At 41.6% G+C, this 20,082-nt stretch overlaps 1 protein-coding gene and 1 long non-coding RNA gene across 5 annotated transcripts; both read right to left on the reverse strand.

Annotated features, from left to right (window-relative positions):
• Positions 1 to 574: 574 nt before the first annotated feature.
• CLBA1 (clathrin binding box of aftiphilin containing 1) lies at positions 575 to 11,218 on the reverse strand. 4 transcript variants are annotated; one of them, XM_040560508.1, is made up of 7 exons: positions 11,088 to 11,218; positions 10,127 to 10,241; positions 9,138 to 9,839; positions 5,695 to 5,843; positions 4,074 to 4,203; positions 2,641 to 2,754; positions 575 to 1,353 (listed from the first exon to the last, which is right to left on the reverse strand). In XM_040560508.1, the coding sequence occupies exons 3-7, from the start codon at positions 9,591 to 9,593 to the stop codon at positions 1,189 to 1,191; spliced, it is 1,014 nt and encodes a 337-aa protein (XP_040416442.1). In that variant the 5' UTR covers positions 9,594 to 9,839; positions 10,127 to 10,241; positions 11,088 to 11,218; the 3' UTR covers positions 575 to 1,188. The 4 variants fall into 4 exon arrangements, with proteins under 4 accessions (XP_040416442.1, XP_040416441.1, XP_040416443.1 ...); XM_040560507.1 differs by lacking the exon at positions 11,088 to 11,218 and adding an exon at positions 10,948 to 11,076; XM_040560509.1 differs by lacking the exon at positions 11,088 to 11,218 and adding an exon at positions 10,596 to 10,830.
• A 6,668-nt stretch (positions 11,219 to 17,886) lies between these two features.
• Positions 17,887 to 19,304, reverse strand: LOC121071789. The gene is made up of 2 exons (XR_005820772.1): positions 18,990 to 19,304; positions 17,887 to 18,237 (listed from the first exon to the last, which is right to left on the reverse strand). It is a non-coding gene; the product is annotated as an uncharacterized LOC121071789 (long non-coding RNA).
• Between the last annotated feature and the right edge of the window lie 778 nt (positions 19,305 to 20,082).

Raw genomic sequence — 20,082 nt, forward strand, 5'->3', positions numbered from 1 at the left:
TATTTAAGTTCATTAAATTATAGCAATTATAACTTTGCTGCTGAACAGTTTGCTAGATTAAGAGTTGGAATCTGCCAGTTTCTTAATTCTAAGAATAAACGAGGCACATCATTAATTAACTTTGTTCTGGAATATCAAAGTTTGTTCCATGCTTTCAATACATAAAGTATCTGTCATAGTGCTTTAGCACTCTTTTCAAAAAGCCATCAGGCTTAGCAACTTCCTTACAACAAGAAGTTGTGCAAAGTTCCCGTATTCAGAATGGCCAGACCAGTAAATAAATGAGTAACTTGCATAAAAGTTATTATCAGTGAATAAATAAAGCTGCTGCAATGGGCAAGGACGAACCATGGTTTATATGAATATTAACAAAGTGCATCCCCTCCAGCACTCAAGCACACAGGAAGGTGGGCAACAGTTGATAATTACCATAAAATTGTAAAAGGTTTATGGCCAGAGCTTACAGCACTGTGCAGTACAGGTCCTGAACTACACTGCTGTTAAGCTTCAACAAGCACGATTACGGATGGTGTAAGTGTTTGGTAGCTGAATGAATCCAAAAGTCCTATTACAATCAGCTTCAGAGGTGTGATTTATTTCAGTTAGAAACCAATGCCAGCTCAAAATGCCGTGAGTCCAGTCACGCCACTGACACTACCCGTATTACCACAGCAGGCTCTATCAGACATGGAAGTTATATCTTCCTAAACCCCAACAAAAGCCACAGGATGTAGAAGGCTCACTTTGCTACTGCTTAGCACAACGAGAAGTACCAGCTCTCAGCTGATCCCAACTGGACAAAATAGAAGAGATGGTGACAAGGCACACTTTACAACACACGTGAAGTGTGTTTAGATTTTGGCAGGGAAAACAGTTTTATCATCAAAAAGGCATTAAGGCCTGAAAGATCAGTGGTTCAGAACAGTAGTCCACCAGAGCATCTTTAAAGTGTGATTGCAGCTGGACTTACTGTAAGAGACATGATTCAGCAGCAAAACTCAGCAGGACAAAATTACATCTTTGATTTCACAACTAGATAGGATAAATACTTTCTAATAACATGGCTTTAGGTACCTGTCACTTTCCTGAAGAACATATGTAGTCTCTAGTACCAAGCCAGTAAGAAAATGAAGGTGAACTGCATTCAGTTCAAAAAGAAGGAAAAAAAGTTTAAAAAGTGCACTTGGTTCAACAAATATCATTATTGAAAAATTTCATTTTTAGGTTGTGTGTAGTGAAAATGTGCTTCTTTCTTGGGATCGTTATATGTTGCTTGTTTCCATTTGATGATGTGGTTTTCAAAAAAAGGTTACAGGTGAAAAGGTCATGTCTGGAATCTGGTGATACAGAAAGCTGAGTGAAAAAATAAAAACATGTTAATTTTTTCCATACTACAGTAAGTTCATCACTTAGCATATTTCCGTTTAATTTTAAGACAGACATCATAAAATCAGCATTAAAAAAAGGACATAACCAGGAAGATAAATGGAAAAGATCCCACTATATGATTTAACTTGCTTCCAAATTAGGGTGGCAATGCTCATTTTCTAATGAGCTTTAGTTCGAGATACCAAGCTTAAGAGCTTGTTCTTTCCCTTCAGATGGCTACTCCAGAATAAATTTATCATGATACAAAGTTAAGGTAAATAGATTCTTTCTACTTTTACTCCTCCTTAATTCACTTTGAACCACTTCTTCCAAAGCTCCAAGTATGTGTCAGCTAGTATGATCCAAGCAGAACTGAATTAGGAAGGAATACATTCAATAGTCTCTCTTGATTTTTTTTTCTGAATTCTCCAACCTAACATCTCTTAAGTACAAGGTTCCCAGAACAGTATACTTCAGTGTCCAATGCAGTAAATAGTAATAAACATTGTAAATGCAATAAGCATTGCAATGAAAATGTACTTCAAACTACACAACCCCACAGCAACAACAGTTGCTCAAGTTTATTCTCCACTGAAGAAGGGAACTTGTATTAGAACATTGATCCTAAATCAATCTTTCAGTAAAATAAAAAATTTCTCTTTGTGTTCTGTAACACAGCTTAAAAATATTAATATCCTAAATCCTTGTAACTGTAACATCAATTCTAACTTCTTCTTTAGGTAGTTCCTGTCTTCTAGAGTGAACAAACCAAAATGTGAATCATTCTGAATATCTGAAATGCAAACTTGAATGCAATTTCTTCTCTACCAATTTTGCTTCTAATGTCTCCCTTACCGTATTTTTAAAGCGTGAGTCACAGTAATCATTCTCAGCGATCAACATCAGGATCTCAGTGATCCTTTAATATGATAGTTTTCCTTTGTCATCAGAGCATCCTGCCTCTTTTACATATTGCTGCTCTCTCTCAACCAGTCAACAGCTTGACCTGCAATCCAGGTTGCTTAACAAATAACCTCCCATTTCAGCATCCTCCATATTACGTTGGTTTGCATTTGGAACGTTGTGTTTTACCTTTTATGAAGTTGTCAAATGGGTTTCAGAGAACAAAATACAATCCCACATCCATACAGTCATCTCAGGACCAAGTATTTACACTACCACGTATAATAGAACAGCTGACTATAGCACAGATGAACATGTAAAATACACTGTATGCTTCTCAGTAGTAGTTGGTTTTAGAGCAATTCTTACCTTGGTCTGGATCAGTGCTTTGCAGTTATTAATACTGAATCCATCAAATCCAAAGTCCTCATTATCTTTAACATCTGATTCCTCAAAAATATCATCCTGGCTCTTTGAAAAGTCCTAATAAGACAAAAGTGAAATTTCCTTTACTAGTGACTATGGGCATAGCCAGACATATAGGTTAGGCATATAACCTAAAGAGAAGTTTTCCCTCAAATAACAAACACTAAATTTTACTTTCTGGAGCTGTGCTTAGATTTATCATGTGCCCCTTCTCAATTAAAAAAAATAATCCTATGACAAAACAAGTTCTACAACTGTGAATCAAATTGTGACTTAAAATTTAAAAAGGCAACTTCAAAATAGATTTCCAAATAAAGTTTGGAAATTCAGCTGAACTAGAAAATTCCCGAGAAATCAGTGTTAAAAGCAATACGATTTTCCAGTAACAGAAAAAGAAGTAATGACACCAGTTTAAGCTGCTAGTGCAAGGGACAGAAGAGGAGATTACTACATTGGAGAAATGTCTCCAATTCTCTTCTGTTGGATGACATTTCTATAAAAGTGACTGTCAAGTGCAGAATAAGTTCTATACCTTCAGCACTGTGATTCTGTTTGTATATAACTTGCATGAAAGGTCAAATATATCCATAAAATGAAAACTGCACACAGCAACCCCACCGCAGCAATCAAATTATCGATTGGAGCAGTTACTTCTGAGAAGCAGAAGCAACTGCTTCATGCCACCTAAATAACCAGGTTGAATACTCAAGCATCCCTGATGACTTCATCTTCTCAAAACAAGAGATTAAAGAGATACATTTCTTTTACAGATTTTCAATACTGTTTGTTGTTCTCGATTCAATTTAAAACACGTTTCTCTCCTCAAGCCTTGCAAAAACAGACAGTAATCTAAGGAAAAGGGAAGTGGAATACACTTTCAGTTCATATACAGTAAAAACTTAATGTTTTTACTCCAGTAATTACTTTAACAGCCTCACTGATTCAGATCCAATTTTCACTTAATAGAAAGATATTAGACTAATATTTTCCTCATACTCTGAGTAAAAAAGAAAACTGTTTAACCATATACACATCTGAAACCAAATTCTACATTTTATACCTAAAGTTGACTGTGCCATCTAATGCAACAGGCTGCTACATAATGGAGACCTCAATGTAAAGAGGACCAAAATTTGATCCCAGCACAATTTCATACATACTTACATATAATGATGAGAAAATATTAGACTATCATTTTGTGCCAGCTACTAGGAGGAAAATTAACTCTGTCCTACCTGAAACCAGGACAAAGGTTCTCTTTAAACTTATGACTAATCACGATCTGTTTCCTCATTCATCTGCATGTATAGCTTATATAAAACCAATTTGTAATCAAAGGTCTATACTGACATACTAGGAAACCTTCGTTCAATTACCGTTCGATTTGCATCTATTCCAAGAACACTCAAGAGGTTTTCTTGGCAATGAGATTTACTCCAGGGGTGTCTTAATCTGGAGGTATTATCTAAGTCTCTAAGAGTTCTCCATATGTTTCCAGAATCAATGCTAGGAGAGAAAACACAATGTGAGGTTATAAGCTGTACAAAGTTTCCAGTAGAGACATATATAACTTTTAGTTATTTTCACTACAGAGAGTTGGGTACTGGCTTCCCTAGATCTAAAAAGCAACATTTGTCCAAAGTATCAACCCAATGCACTAATAAATTTGCATGACAGTTACTGGGTACGGTAAGTCAACATAACTGTATGTGTGGGCTTCTCAGACAAGAAGTACATTAGAAGCATACTTCAGAGTTGTTACATGCCCACAACACACATTAATTAATCACTTCTGTGACATGTGGGTACAGAGTTCAGCCCGACTAGTTTTGTACACTGCTTTATCTGTCTCTCAAACCTTTCTCCTCTGTATCAGCAATATGGCATTGCAGCAGCCTGCTATGGGTCAACTTGCTCATATCTGGTCTTGACATGTACGTACTACACGACAGAGTCAAAGCCAAAGGCACACGCTACTGAAATGGTGGGAATTAAACGGTTCCCTCTACATACTACTTCAGGGTCTTACATTGTATTAATCCTTTATAAATCCAAATGCTTTTTATTTAGTGCAGGATAGAAGTATTGCTGATCTTGTTTAGTTACTCATCACAGTATATTGAGGCTTTTTCATCTTTAGTTAGAACTCTGCTATATATTTAAAGCGACTGCAGTATTATATTTCTTATATTTCTCCACAAGTTTGAGGCTGAATAAAATACAATGCATATGCAAGGAACTTGCTGAAAGGATGCCCACAGTAAATGTTTTAATTACATTTCTTGCAATTCTTATGACATTTCCAAAGCATGACAAAACTTTCTAGATACAAAGCCTCAGATGTATGCAAGAATAACTACAAAACTGTTTAGTAACTGCAATTCTTTTCAGAAGCTGTTGATCCTTCTAAAACATGTAATAAATCCAAAACCATTCCAGCTGCCTTAAGAGTAAGCTAAGTGATACTAATTGCTATTAACACAACCCCAGGAAAGAAGCCAGATGCACCACAGATTCTGAAGCAAATCTAGTTTAACATGAAGAGCAATAACCACCTGGGAAAAAGGGGGGAGGGAGAAAAAATGAGCATGAGTTGTCAGGAGAAGCAGCAGCAGTGCTCCTGCTTCGGATGACAAAGAATTAAGTCAGATGTGTTGTGAAGAAAGGACAAGCAAACAGGAAGAACAGGCTGCTTGTTGGGTGTTCTGGCATTCCAGAAGCTTAGTCATACGAAGTCACACCAACAGCAGGAAAAACTCTAAACAGAAATTTGTACTTTTGTTATATTCCCTTCCTTGCTTTCCCATAGCTAAAACAATTCATTTCCTTTAACAACACAATACATAAATGGTAAGATCTGTATTCTGAAAAAGCATAGTGGTTTAAAAAGTTTGTGTTTGTCAGAAAGTACTACAAATTTTTAAATTATGAAATGTAATGTAAGTGCTGAGGAAGTGTTTTTTTTTTTTTTTTTGGCTATTGATCTAAACTCATTACCAAAGTTGATTCTTCATAAGCTCAGGAATCCCAACATCTTCATTATTTGTATCAAGTACTTGATCTAAGCTTCTTATGTTCTCTCTGGACTGCGATACAAAGACTTCTGGAAAGCCCAACTTAAGTATATCTTCATAGCTGTGGTTTGCCTAGAAAAAACAGACTTTTATTACATACATTATACAGGCCAGCCCCGCAGTTCATGAAGGACATGGTCCAAAGACTACATTGTTTCCGCAGATTGTATTATTAACTGTATTTAAATTTTGTACTATTAATGGTGCCAAGGGACTGATCCCATAGTTCAGCGTTTTGAGTATTTGCCTCGAATTAGAGTAGGAGAAGCAAGAGCCCAAGAGTTTCTGATGAACCTCGCTCTCTAACTTTACAACTATAAAGTTATACATTGCTTTGTCTACTAGTAGTCAAGATTCCTTCTCCTCAAGGAAATTCAGTCCAGGTCAAAACCAATTAAAGCTCATTTTGTCAACAGCATTTCTAACACACCTAATGCAGCCAAAGATAACATAACTACTAAATGTTACAGTTACCAATAAATACTTGCACTGTCCAAGTCCACATCAAAGCTGGGGTCAGCATGTCTCCATACACTTGCGTTTGCACCAAACTTTTTCCATCCTATGTTAAAAAGCTTCATCACATTTACGTATTTGTTCCTCCTCCAGCAGTGGTATGGAGGAGGCTTGGAAGTGTGAACATAGCCAGGTGAGCGATCCAAACCCATGAGAACAGGCCCAGTGGAAGTAACAAGGTGATCTGAAGACTAGGAAATATGCGTACAGAGATAAATGTGCATAATTTACATCTTATCCTAAAGGGATGTTCTTGTGCCATCTGGTCCAGAAGCTTTTTCCTTTTATTCCTTCAAAGAAGGAATAACTGCAGTTTTCTAAATCAGAGCAGCTAATTGACTTCAACACCCTGCAGGAGGACTGCAATCCAGAAGCAGCGATGTTGTGTGAAAACTAGAGAATGAAACCAGTCAGCTCGCTTTCACTGCCTACCAATCATCAATTTAATCTAAAGAACATAAACATGGATACTTCACATTTTGACAGGTTCCTTTAACTGGAATTCAAACAACTGAAATAAATTTAGATTATTTCCACAGTTTCTTCATACTAAATTCAGGCAAATACAGTGAATATTTAAAGTATTAAGAGTAGGCACAATCAACTAGAGGTAGAGGGCTTCTGTACTTCCGAGTATGCTTCCAGAAATATAATTTGTGCCCACATTGAAGTATAGACCTTACTAAACTGCCCTTCATGATGGGTGACTGTGGGAATATTCAAAGACTCCTGGATAAAATCCTTTGAATCTTGCACAAAGTATCCTAATATTTTAAACTGATTTATAAAATATTTTGGTTAATTTACAACAAAATATATGGAGGAGAAACACGTTTAAAAAGCAAGATTCTATGAAAAAATACTTCTTAAAGAGTGAATAGAGGAAAGCACAGGCCTGCCTGGTATTCATATCAGAGTAACATCAGCAGCTGTAAGAAGAAATTACAAACAAGTCGCTGAATTACAGTTCAGTCAAGCCAGATGAAGAGCTCAATATATACAGTAAAATCACAAGATTTTCTGTATTAATTTTATCTTGGAGATTTGTACTGATTATAAAAATATGAATGCACTAGTTTCAGATCTGTGCTTTCCGAATAAATCCTCTATATCCTATTATACCAGAATACTCTAGGGCTTAAGCAAGTGCACTAGTCCCACTCACAATGGTCAGTATTTAATTAACATGAAAAATCCTTAAAGTTGCTCAATCACATAGACAAAGTATCCTGTTACTGCAAAGAAATCAGTGACTGTTTTCATTTTAAAATACAGGACTCTGCTCCAGCCTGTTATCATTCAATTAATTGAAGCATTAGATAACGAGGGGCAGACCTCTGACGATCTCTACAAGTCCCTTCTAACCTCCCTAGGTGCTTCTCCATTGACCATGCAGAAGACAGCCCCAACCTGATGAGTTTATGATCTCAAAATAACAATACAAAAACCTCACGAATGAAGGACAAGTTATGTGTATGTTCTACATTCAAAGATACCAACAGCTCTACAGCTGTTTCTCTACCCTGAAAAAAAGGAAAGAAATGGTAACACATTAACCCTCCCTAGAGTTTCAGCTCATACCAGGTATTTCCTTTTGACTTTGATAAAAGCAAAAATAAAGGAAAGGGTTTGGTACAGTTAAGATGCACCGCTTTTAGAAAGAAACTGCTGTATTCTATTTCTGCTCCAATCCTTATACACCCTCCTTTTTCAGCATAAGGCTTCTTATCTGAATTTCCAGCACAACAAACAATTTACCTTGTTTGTGCATACCAGCAACTCATCACCAGGTACATTGCGACCTCCATTCTACCACTGCTAGACAGTTTACCCCACGTGCACCGTTGTGCTTTCCCAAGTAAGACGTCTGCAATAAGTACCCAGCTAAGGACAAGAAAACCTGTCTCGTGAAAACTCAGTTCCTGCACATATCAGAACTCATTTAGCAGACTATAAGCAGTAAATTATTAGCTCTGTTGATTAACTCTGTGAAAGTCTTAGTTGACCACTATCCCTTCTTTTTACAAGCGTTTTAATTCAGCATTAAAAAAATGAAGGCTTTTCATTTTGTTTTGTATTTGTACATTCTTACTTAACCTCTGTTAGTTTGCTTCACTTTGTCTGGTACACATTAAAACACCTTAATTGCAACAAGGTATAACCCTTAAACTGAAGGGTGTTTTTTTTTTTTTTTTTTTTAAAGGACACATTGTTTAACTTAGTATTTACTCAGATTTTAGTTCTAACATGTATAAGAGAACGTGACACCCTATGCCAGAAAATGAATGGTATTAAGTTATTTTTATTCATTTCATTTTGTTTCACGTTAACTTCCACCCACAACCAATCAAAAATTTCAGAAAGACCGTTGGATTATTCAAGAAGTGTATTAAATAACAGAAATCAATGTTTTATTCAAATTCTAACTCAAATTTCTGTTGGTTTATTTGAATAAGCTTGCAGGAAATTCAGAGGACTTTTGTCCACCCTATTTTTGCTACCCACCTTCCCAATTCTTTGTTTCCTATGCTCATTTTGTCTAGCTTTTAAATTGCATATGCTTCAGGGCAAGGTTCATCATTGTATTTGAAGGGTTTATGTATTCCTAGTCTCCAGAAGCAAAGCAACGCATTACATTCTTTAAAGCTTTCTAGCAGGATAACTTAAGCATTTGTCAAACACCGTAAAGAAGTTGCTTTTGTTCCACTTAAGTTAACTGCAAAGTAGCTTGACAGTTTCTCTCCCCGTACAGCATTATCCTCCATAGAGCAGACATTCAGATACAGATCTTAAGATGTATGAAGCAGTAATGCAAACATTTCTGGTCTTTGGTATACTATTAACACCTACCTCATTTAAAGAGCTCGAAACATCATGTATCCCACTGTGTAGAGATGGCTCAGAACACAAGTGACCAGCAGAAGTACTGCAATGTCCCCTGCTCCAGTCCGTATCATCTTCAGAAGTTTTTGTAGACTTCACTGAAATTTCAGGATCATGATCAAATCTCTCTGATTTGCCTAAGGACTCCCTGAAGCCTTCAAAATCACCCCAGGAACCACTGGGTTCTGAGGTACAATAACTGCTCTCAGAAAACCCCTCACTTCTGCTGCTGCTATTCACTACAGGGAGGCTTTGCTGCATTACCCCAGGATTAGTAATTTCTTCATTATTTGTCCTTTCATTCATGTTACAGTCACTCCCATCGAGAGATATACCACCTACTTCAACTGCTAGATCTCTCGGAGATGTCCAGAGTGACATGTCTGTATTACTACAACTTTCTACTACTGACAGGTTCTGCATCTTTGTTTAAAAAGAACAACCCACATTCAGACATCACTTGTTGAAATCTGTACTGAAAAACAACCAAACCCTAGTTAACTTTAGTTGTATTAGAAATGTGAATATTTCCAAAACATAACCAAGTTTTTCATTTCATCCCCAAAGAGTAATAACATTGCTAAATCAAAACAGGATGTCCTTCAGTCTCTCCTCCAGAAATCCACACGTGTATGTTATTCAGTCTCACTTTCTGTGTAAGACATTAGCCTGAAAGGAAAGAATTGTAAATAAATACTTCTGTGATAAGGGCTGCATAGGAATAAGAAAAGATAGTTGATAAGGTAGTAGAAAGAATGCTCAAGCTAAAATAAACACATTCCAGTATTATGCAACTGAAAAATCACAGCACTTTGGTATACATTTCAAATAATTTTGCCCACATCACAAGAAAACCATGAAATTAATAACAACATTTGGAAAATACTTAACAGAAGTTGTTGGACCTTAACTGAGTACTTAGTGCATATACACAGGAGACAAGAAGAAATACTTACAGCCAATATCCACCGTTATAACTGTTTTGCCCAGTTCGTACTGGTTGCAGACAGGGCTCTTTTTATTTGCATGGGTTTTTGCAGTCTGAAAGATTACCAAAGAGGCAAATGTGACCTGCAGCAACACAGGAACCAGCAGCTTAATACTGTGAAAAGCAATAGTGCCTCCAACTATTTAAGCAATTAAGAGTGATTTAATAAGATCAATGTTCACATCTGTGAACTACGTATGTGACGCTGCCTTTATCGTTTCAGATCACCGCATCTCCTCAAGCATCCTTCCCACTGAGGGGTTGCTTTTGGCAGGTGCGGGGGCGTTCGGAGCTGCAGTAACACCACTTTTTAGAGAGCGGTCACTATGAGATTATCTCAGCAGAGAAACAGGACAAATCTTGATTTTTTTATGTTTTTTCCCCCTCCAAGCTTACCCCGATGGCGCAGCCAGGCACTACCCCCGGCGCACACCCACCTGGGCTGAGGGCAGCCCCCGCGGACTCCAAGGGACCGAGGGGGGGCGGGCCTGGGGAGGCAGGGCCGGGCACCGGGAGCCCCTCGCAGCCCCCCAGGACCCCCCAACCTCCCCCAGGGCTCCGTGATGCCGGAGCCGCCGGCATTTTACCCACAAGCAGAGGCACCCCCGGGGCGCCACCTTCAGCCGTGGAGCCCTCCGAGGGGCGGCGGGGGGGGTTGCCCGCAGCCTCCCTCCGGGCTCCCCCCGGGGCACGAAGAGCCCAGCCCAGCTCCCCCAGCAGCCAAGCTCGCCTCAGCCCCCAGCCCCTGGCCACCGGGCCCGCGGCAGGCGGGGGGGGGAGCAGCCTTACCGCCGCCGATCCAGCGGCCCGGGCCCGGGCGGGAGGCGGCGGCAGGTCGCTATGGGCGGGACTAGGTGTGCCTCCCTGGCGGCGGCCTGCCTCCCCTGCCCGACCTCCTCCCGTCAGATCTGCGCCTTCCCCTTCACCACCTCCTCCGCCCCGGCCTCCTTCTCCTCAGCTTTCTCGGTTGTTGCCCTGGTGAAGTCCCCGGTCCTCCGTATTTCAGTGTCGGGAGGAAATTCTTCACTCTGAGGGCGCTGAGGCGCTGGCACAGGCTGCCCAGAGAAGCTGTAGGTGTCCCATCCCTGGAGGCCAGGCTGGATGGGGCTTTGGGCAATCTGGTCTGTGGCAGGTGTCCCTGCCCACGGCAGGGGTTGGAACTGGATCATCTTTAAGGTCCCTTCCAACCCAAACCACGCTGTGATTCTCTCCCATTTCTCTGGATCAACAGGTCCTTCTCTCTTCCACTCTCTGTGCCCCTGGGCCTCTGCTGTTCCGCTTGCCTCCACCTTTGTCTCCCTGGGTCAGGCCCGCCAGCTGTCTTGCAGCCAGAAGTCAACTCCCACCCTCCAGAAAGAGCCAGGAGATTGGTTTTAAACTCATGGCATTGGAAGAAAAAAAAAAAAAGTAAAAAAAAAAAAAAAAGTAAAAAAAAAAAAAAAGTAAAAAAAAAAAGTATTCACCTTTTCTAGTTTCTCTCTGCTGTAATCTGGCAAGCTAAGGACATACTGGTTGATGGTGGTGATTTGTGCTTGTTTTTAATTTGAGAGCAGCTAACATTCTCACATAATCACAAAATTCCAGGACACAGACTGAACAAAAAAAGAACAACAACAAGAAAAAAACCCTCAATCCACCCAATAATACAACCCCATGATAAAATACTAGGAACAAGCCAGCTATAGCCTCCTAGGATCTTTTCCTCTCTCCCTCATTTTGCCCTGTGAGGGACTAGGTTGTCCCATTTCTCCTCCCTTTACTGAGGCTGGGACTCGACCCCCTGGCTGTGTCAGATAAAGCTGGAAGCTGTGGGTCCCCGGGGACAGGCCGCCCCCCTGCCCGAGGGGACTGTCCCTTCTTGTTCATCTCTTGAGAGTGGCAGAGGGGCTGGAGGCAGTGTGCCCGAGGCTGTGTGCTCCCACATCTGCGAGGCAGAGGGAAGAGCACAAAGAAAACTCCTCAGCCTCCCCTCAGGGTGTTGGCAGTAACTCCCTGTCCTCGGGGCTGGGTTTAAACTCTGGGCAGTCCCAAGCAACAAAGGACAGTTGTAAAAGCAAGGGAAAAGGTTTTCTGGAGCAAGGCCCAAAATAAAAAGCATTTTCTAGGCATTACGGTACATATGTTTTTCAGCCCAGGCACAGATACGTGCACTCCCCTCCCACACATCTGACTCTCATTTCAGGCTGTAGTGTTATATCTGAGGGCGAGAGGCTGACTTTGGGAGCAACGCCCAGATGCAGAGCCAAAAGAACTTTATTGGCAGGTCTCTGAAAGATTTTGTTTGTTTGTTTTCTTTCTGCTTTGGAGCCATTTCTTACCCACCATGGCCATCCCGTGGCAGCCTGCAGCTCCGAGGAAACCCGACCAGCTCAGCGAGACTGTGATTCAGCCCCAAAGCTTCTGACTTGTTAGCTTCTTAGGATAGCGTCATCATCCTGCACTGCAGTAAGTTTGTGCTTTAGAGACCTCTGTGGTTCCCGCGGCTCTCTTAAGTTTTGAAGGGAGCTCAGCTTTTTTTTTTTTTCCTTTTTTTTTTTTTTTCCCAGCAGCCAAGATTGTTTTGCACAGCTTTACATTTTCACTCCTCAAAGCAAAAGGCAACAGACAGACAGTGTAAAGGCTGAGACGCTCCTCTCATACCATGCTTTGCATCCGGAGGGGAAGGGATGCGTGGGTTTTGCAAACCTGCCTCTGCCCTGCCCACTTCAAGCTGCCTTTACAGTTGGGTGAGCAGAGCCGTGAAACAGCCGGTGAGTGTCAGAAGCTGCTCCAGGTCTTAGGAACTCCACTGTAAGAGCAGGACACCTCAGGAACACACCTTAAAATCCCACCTGGGAAATAACCAGTTACTAACCCCTAGTCTCTACAGGAGAAGCTGTGGTGCCCCCGAGTCCACAGCAGCACGGGCTGCACCACCTGCTGGACACACCTGCTGCCTCACTCTCGGGCAAAGGCAGCTAAAAACCCAGAAAATCACCCCAAGAAAAACCTGCTCTGGGGTGTTTTGGGCAGGTTTTAAAATCAGAGGGAACCAGCGTGAGGTATGGCCACCCTGCAAAGTGGATTCCACCCGACCCATCTGAATTAGCATCTCTTGGCTCAGCCCAGCTGAGACAGTGCTGTGAGTGCAGCAGCTGCTAATCCATGTTTTAAATGACACCCTCTTCTAGGCCAAAAATTTAAATGGAAAGCAGTATCACAGCTGGATTAACAGTTTTTTCCCTCTGAGAGTGCTGAACTGGGGACAAAATTCCTGTTATTTGTTTGGTGTGTAAGTCTCGTGATTTTGTCTGGCATAAAACAGGGTTTGGGATTTACCCTGTAATTCCTGCATTAGTTCTGTAGTTTCTTTCTGAAGTATCACTTGTATTAAAAAAATAAATAAATAAAAAATCCTGTCTTTATGTAAAGAATCAGTCTGCAAAAAGCTTCAAGCATGGACTATAAGTTTATATTTAGACACTTCAATGTATACAACTAGTAGAGCAGAGCCTCACTATTCAAAGCTTCACCAATATAAATGACTGATCTAACTAAATACTCATTTGCAGCTTCTATTGCTGCTCCTGCCACCATTCCGCCATTCCTCCTGGAAAATTGTTCGAGTTTAGTACATAGACTCTAGAATTATTCTCTTTTTCATTTTGTCCTTTAGGGGAAAAACAAAACAAACAAACCAAAACAAAACAAAACAAATTTGCAATAAAGAAGCTCAATAGAATAGCTGAAAAATACCTTCACAGAAAATCATCACCACACTTCAGTAATATGAATTTTCACTCATTTGTGGAGTGATCTAGTCCTGAATTATTGAATTGTGTGGTTCCCCTGTAAATAACTAGGGTGATATTGATGACTGCTTTGTTCATTCACTTTCCCTCCTGGTAAAAATACAAACAAATAATAGCTTTGTATTTTCAGCATTTCTTTTTCTTTCTTTAATTGAAGCATTAAACAAAATTAATTTGCTATTTAATCGATGAACATATTCTTTATATTAAATATTGGATATCTTTTCTGAAAAAGAGTAAGTTACATTTATCTACACTGGCTTAAAATGACATTTAGCAAGTAAGAATAAAGGTCAATTCTGAGTGACTCAAAACCAACTTTTCAGTAAATAAGCTGTCTTTTCAGAAGATGAGTAATAATCTTTTCTCACTGTAAATACTCAGATTTTCAGATGTGTAGGACGTCAGCAGTCATTTCAATAGCAGTGTGGAGTGCTCAGGGTTTTGAAAAAAACATTGCAGAGATCATCTCTAAACACTGGTTTAATTGATCAGCTGTGGCTCAAATTTGACAGTACGGTTCATAATTCCACGAAACTCCCTCCTGGCACAGCAATGTTGAGATACCTGCCAGCTTTGCATTGCTGTTGGTGTCACAGTGTAGATATTTCAAAATATCAGTAAAATCCTTTGTCTTTTTCCTGATTGAGAAATGAGAACGGCAATGCTTCAGGGCAGACACTTCTCCCCATTGCAAGATGGGTCCGGATTTCCTGCAACCACTGTGAAATATCACTCTGTGGGATGGAAGTACCTGAGGCACCTATAGCAGTTAGTATTTTGGCTAAAAAGATCAACCAGTATGTTTTCAACAGCAGGTGGCAGCTCTCCCTTGTGTCTCTTGCATACATACAACAATATTGATGCTCCTCTTGTGCAAGGGAAGTAATTCATCCTCTCTACACACTATGTTAAAGAGGTATTGGAGCACCTGCTTTATGTGCTGACCACAGAAAAGCCATTTCACAGGACCCCTCCACTGTCTGTCTGTAGAAAGGCCTACCTACAAAAAAGTCAACATCCTTTGCCAGGAGATGTAAGATATACTTTAGGTCCTTCTCCTCTTCCTGCAGGTGTGGAAGGTAGAGGAGGTGTAATCCACCTCTCAAAAATACTAATCGTGCAAGAGATGGATGTGCCCTGGGTTCAATGGCTGTCCTTAGCAATTCTGTCCAGCCCAGAAGTGTTGTTTTGAAACCAAGTTCACGTTTACTTCTGTGGCTAGTCTGAAAACCAGTGTGAAATCACTCTCGTTTTCAGAGTGATTTTAAAAGCCCAAACTAAATGTCTTTTGGGGAAAGGCAGTGAAGTGCCATTTCACTCTGGCAGTTCATGGAAACACCGTCTTCCAAAGCCGTATGTGGGCCGCACTACTTGAAGAACCTCCGGCATGTTACCTAACACATGTACCAAAAGGAGACTCGAACCTTTCAGAGCTCCTGCAAGATCCTGAGGTGGTTCCTGTGCTATATATAAAGGGCCAAGTGCTATAGGCACCTTCCTATTTGCCAGCATCTGCCAGCCTTCAACTCTTTGCCACCACTCCATCATCCAGTGACACGTCTAGATTGAAATCCTTTCCTGTTTTCAGCTGCTTTCCCTTCTGTTGTCAATCCCACTTGCTGAACCCCTCATTTCTTTTATCATATCTTTTTATTTTTTTTTTTCTACTCCCCGTTTGCCAACTGTTCTCTCGTCTGCCTTTAGCCTCCTTAAAACTCAGGGTGTTGCAACTTGGGACCCTAAGGAAGAGGTAGCACTCATTAATTCATGCTATATGGGGCAAAATGTCTCCTGAGTAGCAGAATAATTTGGTGGCAGAAGCAGGAGGTTGCTAACCTCATGCCTGCTGTTGGTATGGCAAGCAACAGTCCGTAGATTTCAGGAAGGCGGTCTTGAGGTCCCATTGCACTTCACCGAGAGCATGGCAGGCACGCACCTTGTAAGCAAGCACAACATGTCAGCAGCTGCTCACATGGGCTTTGTCACCCTGGTGGAAAACCAGGAGAAATGTCAGTGCTTTGGCACTGCTCCAGGGCTGCTATTCCTGGATCCTACAGAAGACCCCTTTGAGGTCGTACTATGAGATAGCTTTTTGGCCTCTTCCCCACCACGACTGGCAGTGGCACCCTCTGTGTGCCTGCTCCTGTTTCCATCACAGTAAGGGTGCTGCTCTTCTGTACTTGTTTCTTGGTGAGGGGGGACACAAGGCTTCTAACGGAATTACAGCTTTGAGCTCAGCTCTGCAGGGAAGTGGTAAATATCACCAGGCAGCTCGGGAGGGCTGGCACACCATTAAAAGCAGTCCCCTATGAGCTGCGGGGGAAATCATTCACCCAGCAGCTATGTGAAACCATCAGGAGCCATCACAAACTGCCTGCCCCATCCTGACCTAGTATGGATGGCTTTGCCTCCCACCCCTGCGACAAACATTGTCGTCATACAATCATAGAATCATTTAGGTTGGAAAAGACCCTTAAGATCATCCAGTCCAACCATCAGCTAACACTGCAAAGTCCACCACTAAATCATGTCCCTAAGCACCACGTCCACACCTCTCTTAAATACCTCCAGGGAAGGCAACTCTGCCACTTCCCTAGGTGGCCCATTCCAATGCCTAACCACCCTTTCTGTGAAGAAATTCTTCCCGATCAAACCTAAACCTTCCCTGGTACAGCCTGAGGCCATTTCCTCACATCCTATCACTCGTAACCCGAGAAAAGAGGCTGACATCCTCCTCTCTGCAAAATCCTTTCGGGTAGTTGTAGAACCCATACAACTTCCAGTTCTCATAAGTACAGCTTGAGGGCTGCCTGACTGCTGGAAAGCAAGGTGCAAAGCGTCTGCTACCAGTCACAGCAGTGCTTCTTCCCCCTCCCCTCCTCGTGTTCTGGAAAGTGTGGGATGCCACATAGCCACCACACGGAGTCAGATGTACCACTGGAGGTGCTCCAAAGAGGATGCTGCAGCACCTCAGGACCAGCGTGGCACTTTGGAGAGGGAATACAGAGACAGACAGACCATGAAGGCCATGGTGCTATTCAGGGACAAAAGGCTCTGTAGAGGTGGCGTGGCCCCACAACAGTGTTCTTCTTATTTTTCTCTTATTGCTGTTTTCTCCTACTTAAAGCTCCACTCCTTGCCCTGAGTGCAGTCAAAGCAGAAAAACTGGGAGCATAGCTTTTTGTGGTTTCCCTTCTGAACGCAGCTGAATGTGGGCCCCACACTCCCTGGACTTGCTCCTAGAAAAAAGCTACACATCCCACATCTTCAAAGAGGTGGTTGTTAAATGTATGGCAGCAGTGCGTGGTACCACAACAAAGCTGTGTTCAGTGCTAATAGTTGTCACCGACTTACACCCGCTCGTTGCTCTTTGATAATTTCATGTTAAGCTACAGTTTCGTGTCTCTTTTTCTGCTGATCATTCCAAATTATCAGACTGCACTGAGCACCTCCATAAATCCAACAGTCTCTGCCACCCACATTTTTCTTTTAGATATCTAGACATTAATTTATTGAAAACACGCCTTGTAATTTTTGCCAGTGCCCTGCACGCACTGTAAATTGAGTTGTGATTGCTGCGGTTTGCAGCTTGCTAATCCTCTGTTTTAATGCCTGATTAGCTCCCAAATCCATTATTGTTAGTGAGATGTGCGTGTGTGGAGGGCAGGAGGATTTCATCCTCTTGGCTGAGCGTTAAGCTGCTAAAGGTACACCTGACTGGTGCCGTACCAGTGTATTAATTAGCCTGCCTGGAAATTTCATCGCTTCAGTGAGGTTGTTGAAAGGTTGGGCACTCCATTAGGACTGCTGCACTTCAACTTTAAGTCTGAGCACTTGGGACTTAAAAACACTCCAGGAAAAAAATAAAAATAAAACAAACCATTAGCACAAAAATAGTTTTAAAAACTTGAATCCCTCCCTTCAAGCAACATTTGGAAGAACACCAAATGATTATAATTATCATTTCTGAAGAAGATGCAAGAGATTACAAGAACCTTGCCTCTTCATTCCCCAGGTGAGCATCGCAAGGGCTCCAAGGCAGCTGGAGCAATGGTCAGCAGGTCACTTTGCAGAGGGCGAAACACCACCACTCCACCTTGCCCCGTGAGACACAGAATGAACGGAAATTTAAGCTTATCCGTCGCCAGAAGAAGGCACTGAGGCTGGTAGATGTCTCCATGTCGCAAACTCTGTGAAGTGAAATTAATCACCCATCAGTACAGATGTCATTTTATTCCTTGGAGCGCATCACTGCGGTATGAATGAAAAATACATGCCATCATTGCTAGAAAATAAAAACATGGAATTAAATGGCAGAAGGGCAGAATTTGTGTGTGTTTTGCATATGTGTGTAAGGAATGACCTGCCCTTCCTGCTGGATGGTGCCACCACCCGGGTAGAGCAATATGACCGTGGTATGGACAGCAGGCAAGGGTTAGCTACCAGGTTAAATAGCTGACGAGTTTTTAAGCTGAAGTAAACTCCCAGCTGAGCTTTCAAGCTCTCGTTATGCCTGCTTTACATCTGGCAGGTGAGAACGTGATCTCTTGGACCTCTCGCTGACCTTTAAGGTCGGACACGTGTGTCTCATAGCTGAGGGAGCCACAAACGTGTGCAAGGAGCTCCGGCAGCCCAGGGGACAGATGGCAGCTCGTGGAGCTGCGATAACCCTCGATTGCATTTGGCTGCGAGCGAGCCCGACGAGGCAGGGCAGGCTGTCAGCGCGGGTCTGCAGGAACAAGCCCTCCCCTCCTGCCTTCCCTGCGAGCGCTCCCGGCTCGTCTTCCTTCCCGTCACTGCTAAAAATACCGTGTGTGCCACACTCAGTCAGATACAGAGTGATTTTTAGAATTCATATGGCATGGGGACTGCTTTAAAGCCTGATTCAACCACCCCCATGAGCCTTGTTTCCAGCTACTCTTTGCAGCGTGCAGTTAATAAGGCAGTCTTCTGCCTTCATTCTGCCTTGATTGCAAAGTGCTAAACTAACTACAGCTCAGTGTATTAGCTTCTGTAAAAAGAAAAACTCAAACCTACAAGGTTAAAGCTGTCTGTCAGGAGCTGGACGGGGAAAGGAGGCTGCTCTCCAGCGGGATGTACGCAGAACCGTAACTGTAAGGTTGGACAATTTACAGAACAGATCAAAAGAGGGCAGGCGAGAGCACACAAGCCCTTCCTCTTGTGTTAACAATGCTATCACAGCTAAAGCTGCAAGAGGGCAGCATATGTTGTGTTTAATGGTTTGTTGGCTCCTCTGCTGAGGTCACATTTCTGAGAGCGAAACAAATCAGCCATAAAATCAGGGAACCTCTGCTGCCACAACTGGGTCTGGCCTGGGACTTCGAAGCCTGGATCTAGATCCAAACTCTCCCAAAATGCCCAAGTACTTGCGTTTTAAGATTTAGATTGTGTTCATTTCTATTTATAGGGAAAAAAAAATGGAAAACAGAAAAAGAAAGAAAGAAAGAAAAAGACAGCACACATCTATTAGCAGCTGGCCTAGGCTTCTTACGCTATTGTAAATGAGGTTAGCAGTGCTCTATGGAGTATTACCATAAGGTTGCAATTAGCAATGAGAATTATGCCACACACATTTTACATTAAAGAAAACAGTAGTAGTAAAAGGCCAATGTTCAATTCAGGCAACATCAAAGTATGCACGTCATTTAAATTAATTATACAGCAAAATGTAAGCTTTAGAGACATAAACACACCAAAAATTTATTTTTTAAAAAACTCTTGTTGAGAAGTCTGGCCACACTTTATATTAATTTTCCATTTTTGAATATTTTATAAACGGGCTCCAATTTACTACTAGCTTGAATACAGACACAATTTACTTGGATATGAACATGTCAAGGAAAGACATTTTGCTAACTAAAACTGTCTTTAAAAACAAATTTACTGAGCTATTACATTTTATAAAATACTTAACCATGTACTAGCCATCTAAATATTCACCAGTTGCTTTCTACTTATAAGCTATTAATGCTTTATATGCTGTTTATGAGCAGAAACTTGCAGAATGAGGTGATTTGAAAGCTTCTGGGAGCCTTACATTTTTTAACTTACAGCTAACACCTGGGTGATGTTCTCCCTATGGTCAGCGAGATTGGGCCATTAGCTGTAA

The sequence above is a fragment of the Cygnus olor genome, chromosome 5 (assembly GCF_009769625.2).
Source record: "Cygnus olor isolate bCygOlo1 chromosome 5, bCygOlo1.pri.v2, whole genome shotgun sequence".
Classification (NCBI taxonomy): domain Eukaryota; kingdom Metazoa; phylum Chordata; class Aves; order Anseriformes; family Anatidae; genus Cygnus; species Cygnus olor.

Excerpts from the sequence above, each read along its gene's own strand:
- CLBA1 (XM_040560508.1), bottom strand. The coding sequence starts at position 9,593 with ATGCAGAACCTGTCAGTAGTAGAAAGTTGTAGTAATACAGACATGTCA. Across the intron at positions 5,844-9,137 it reads TTTCGAGCTCTTTAAATGAG|GCAAACCACAGCTATGAAGA; the intron begins GTAGGTGTTAAT and ends TGTTTTTTCTAG. Across the intron at positions 1,354-2,640 it reads AAGCACTGATCCAGACCAAG|CTTTCTGTATCACCAGATTC; the intron begins GTAAGAATTGCT and ends TTTTTCACTCAG.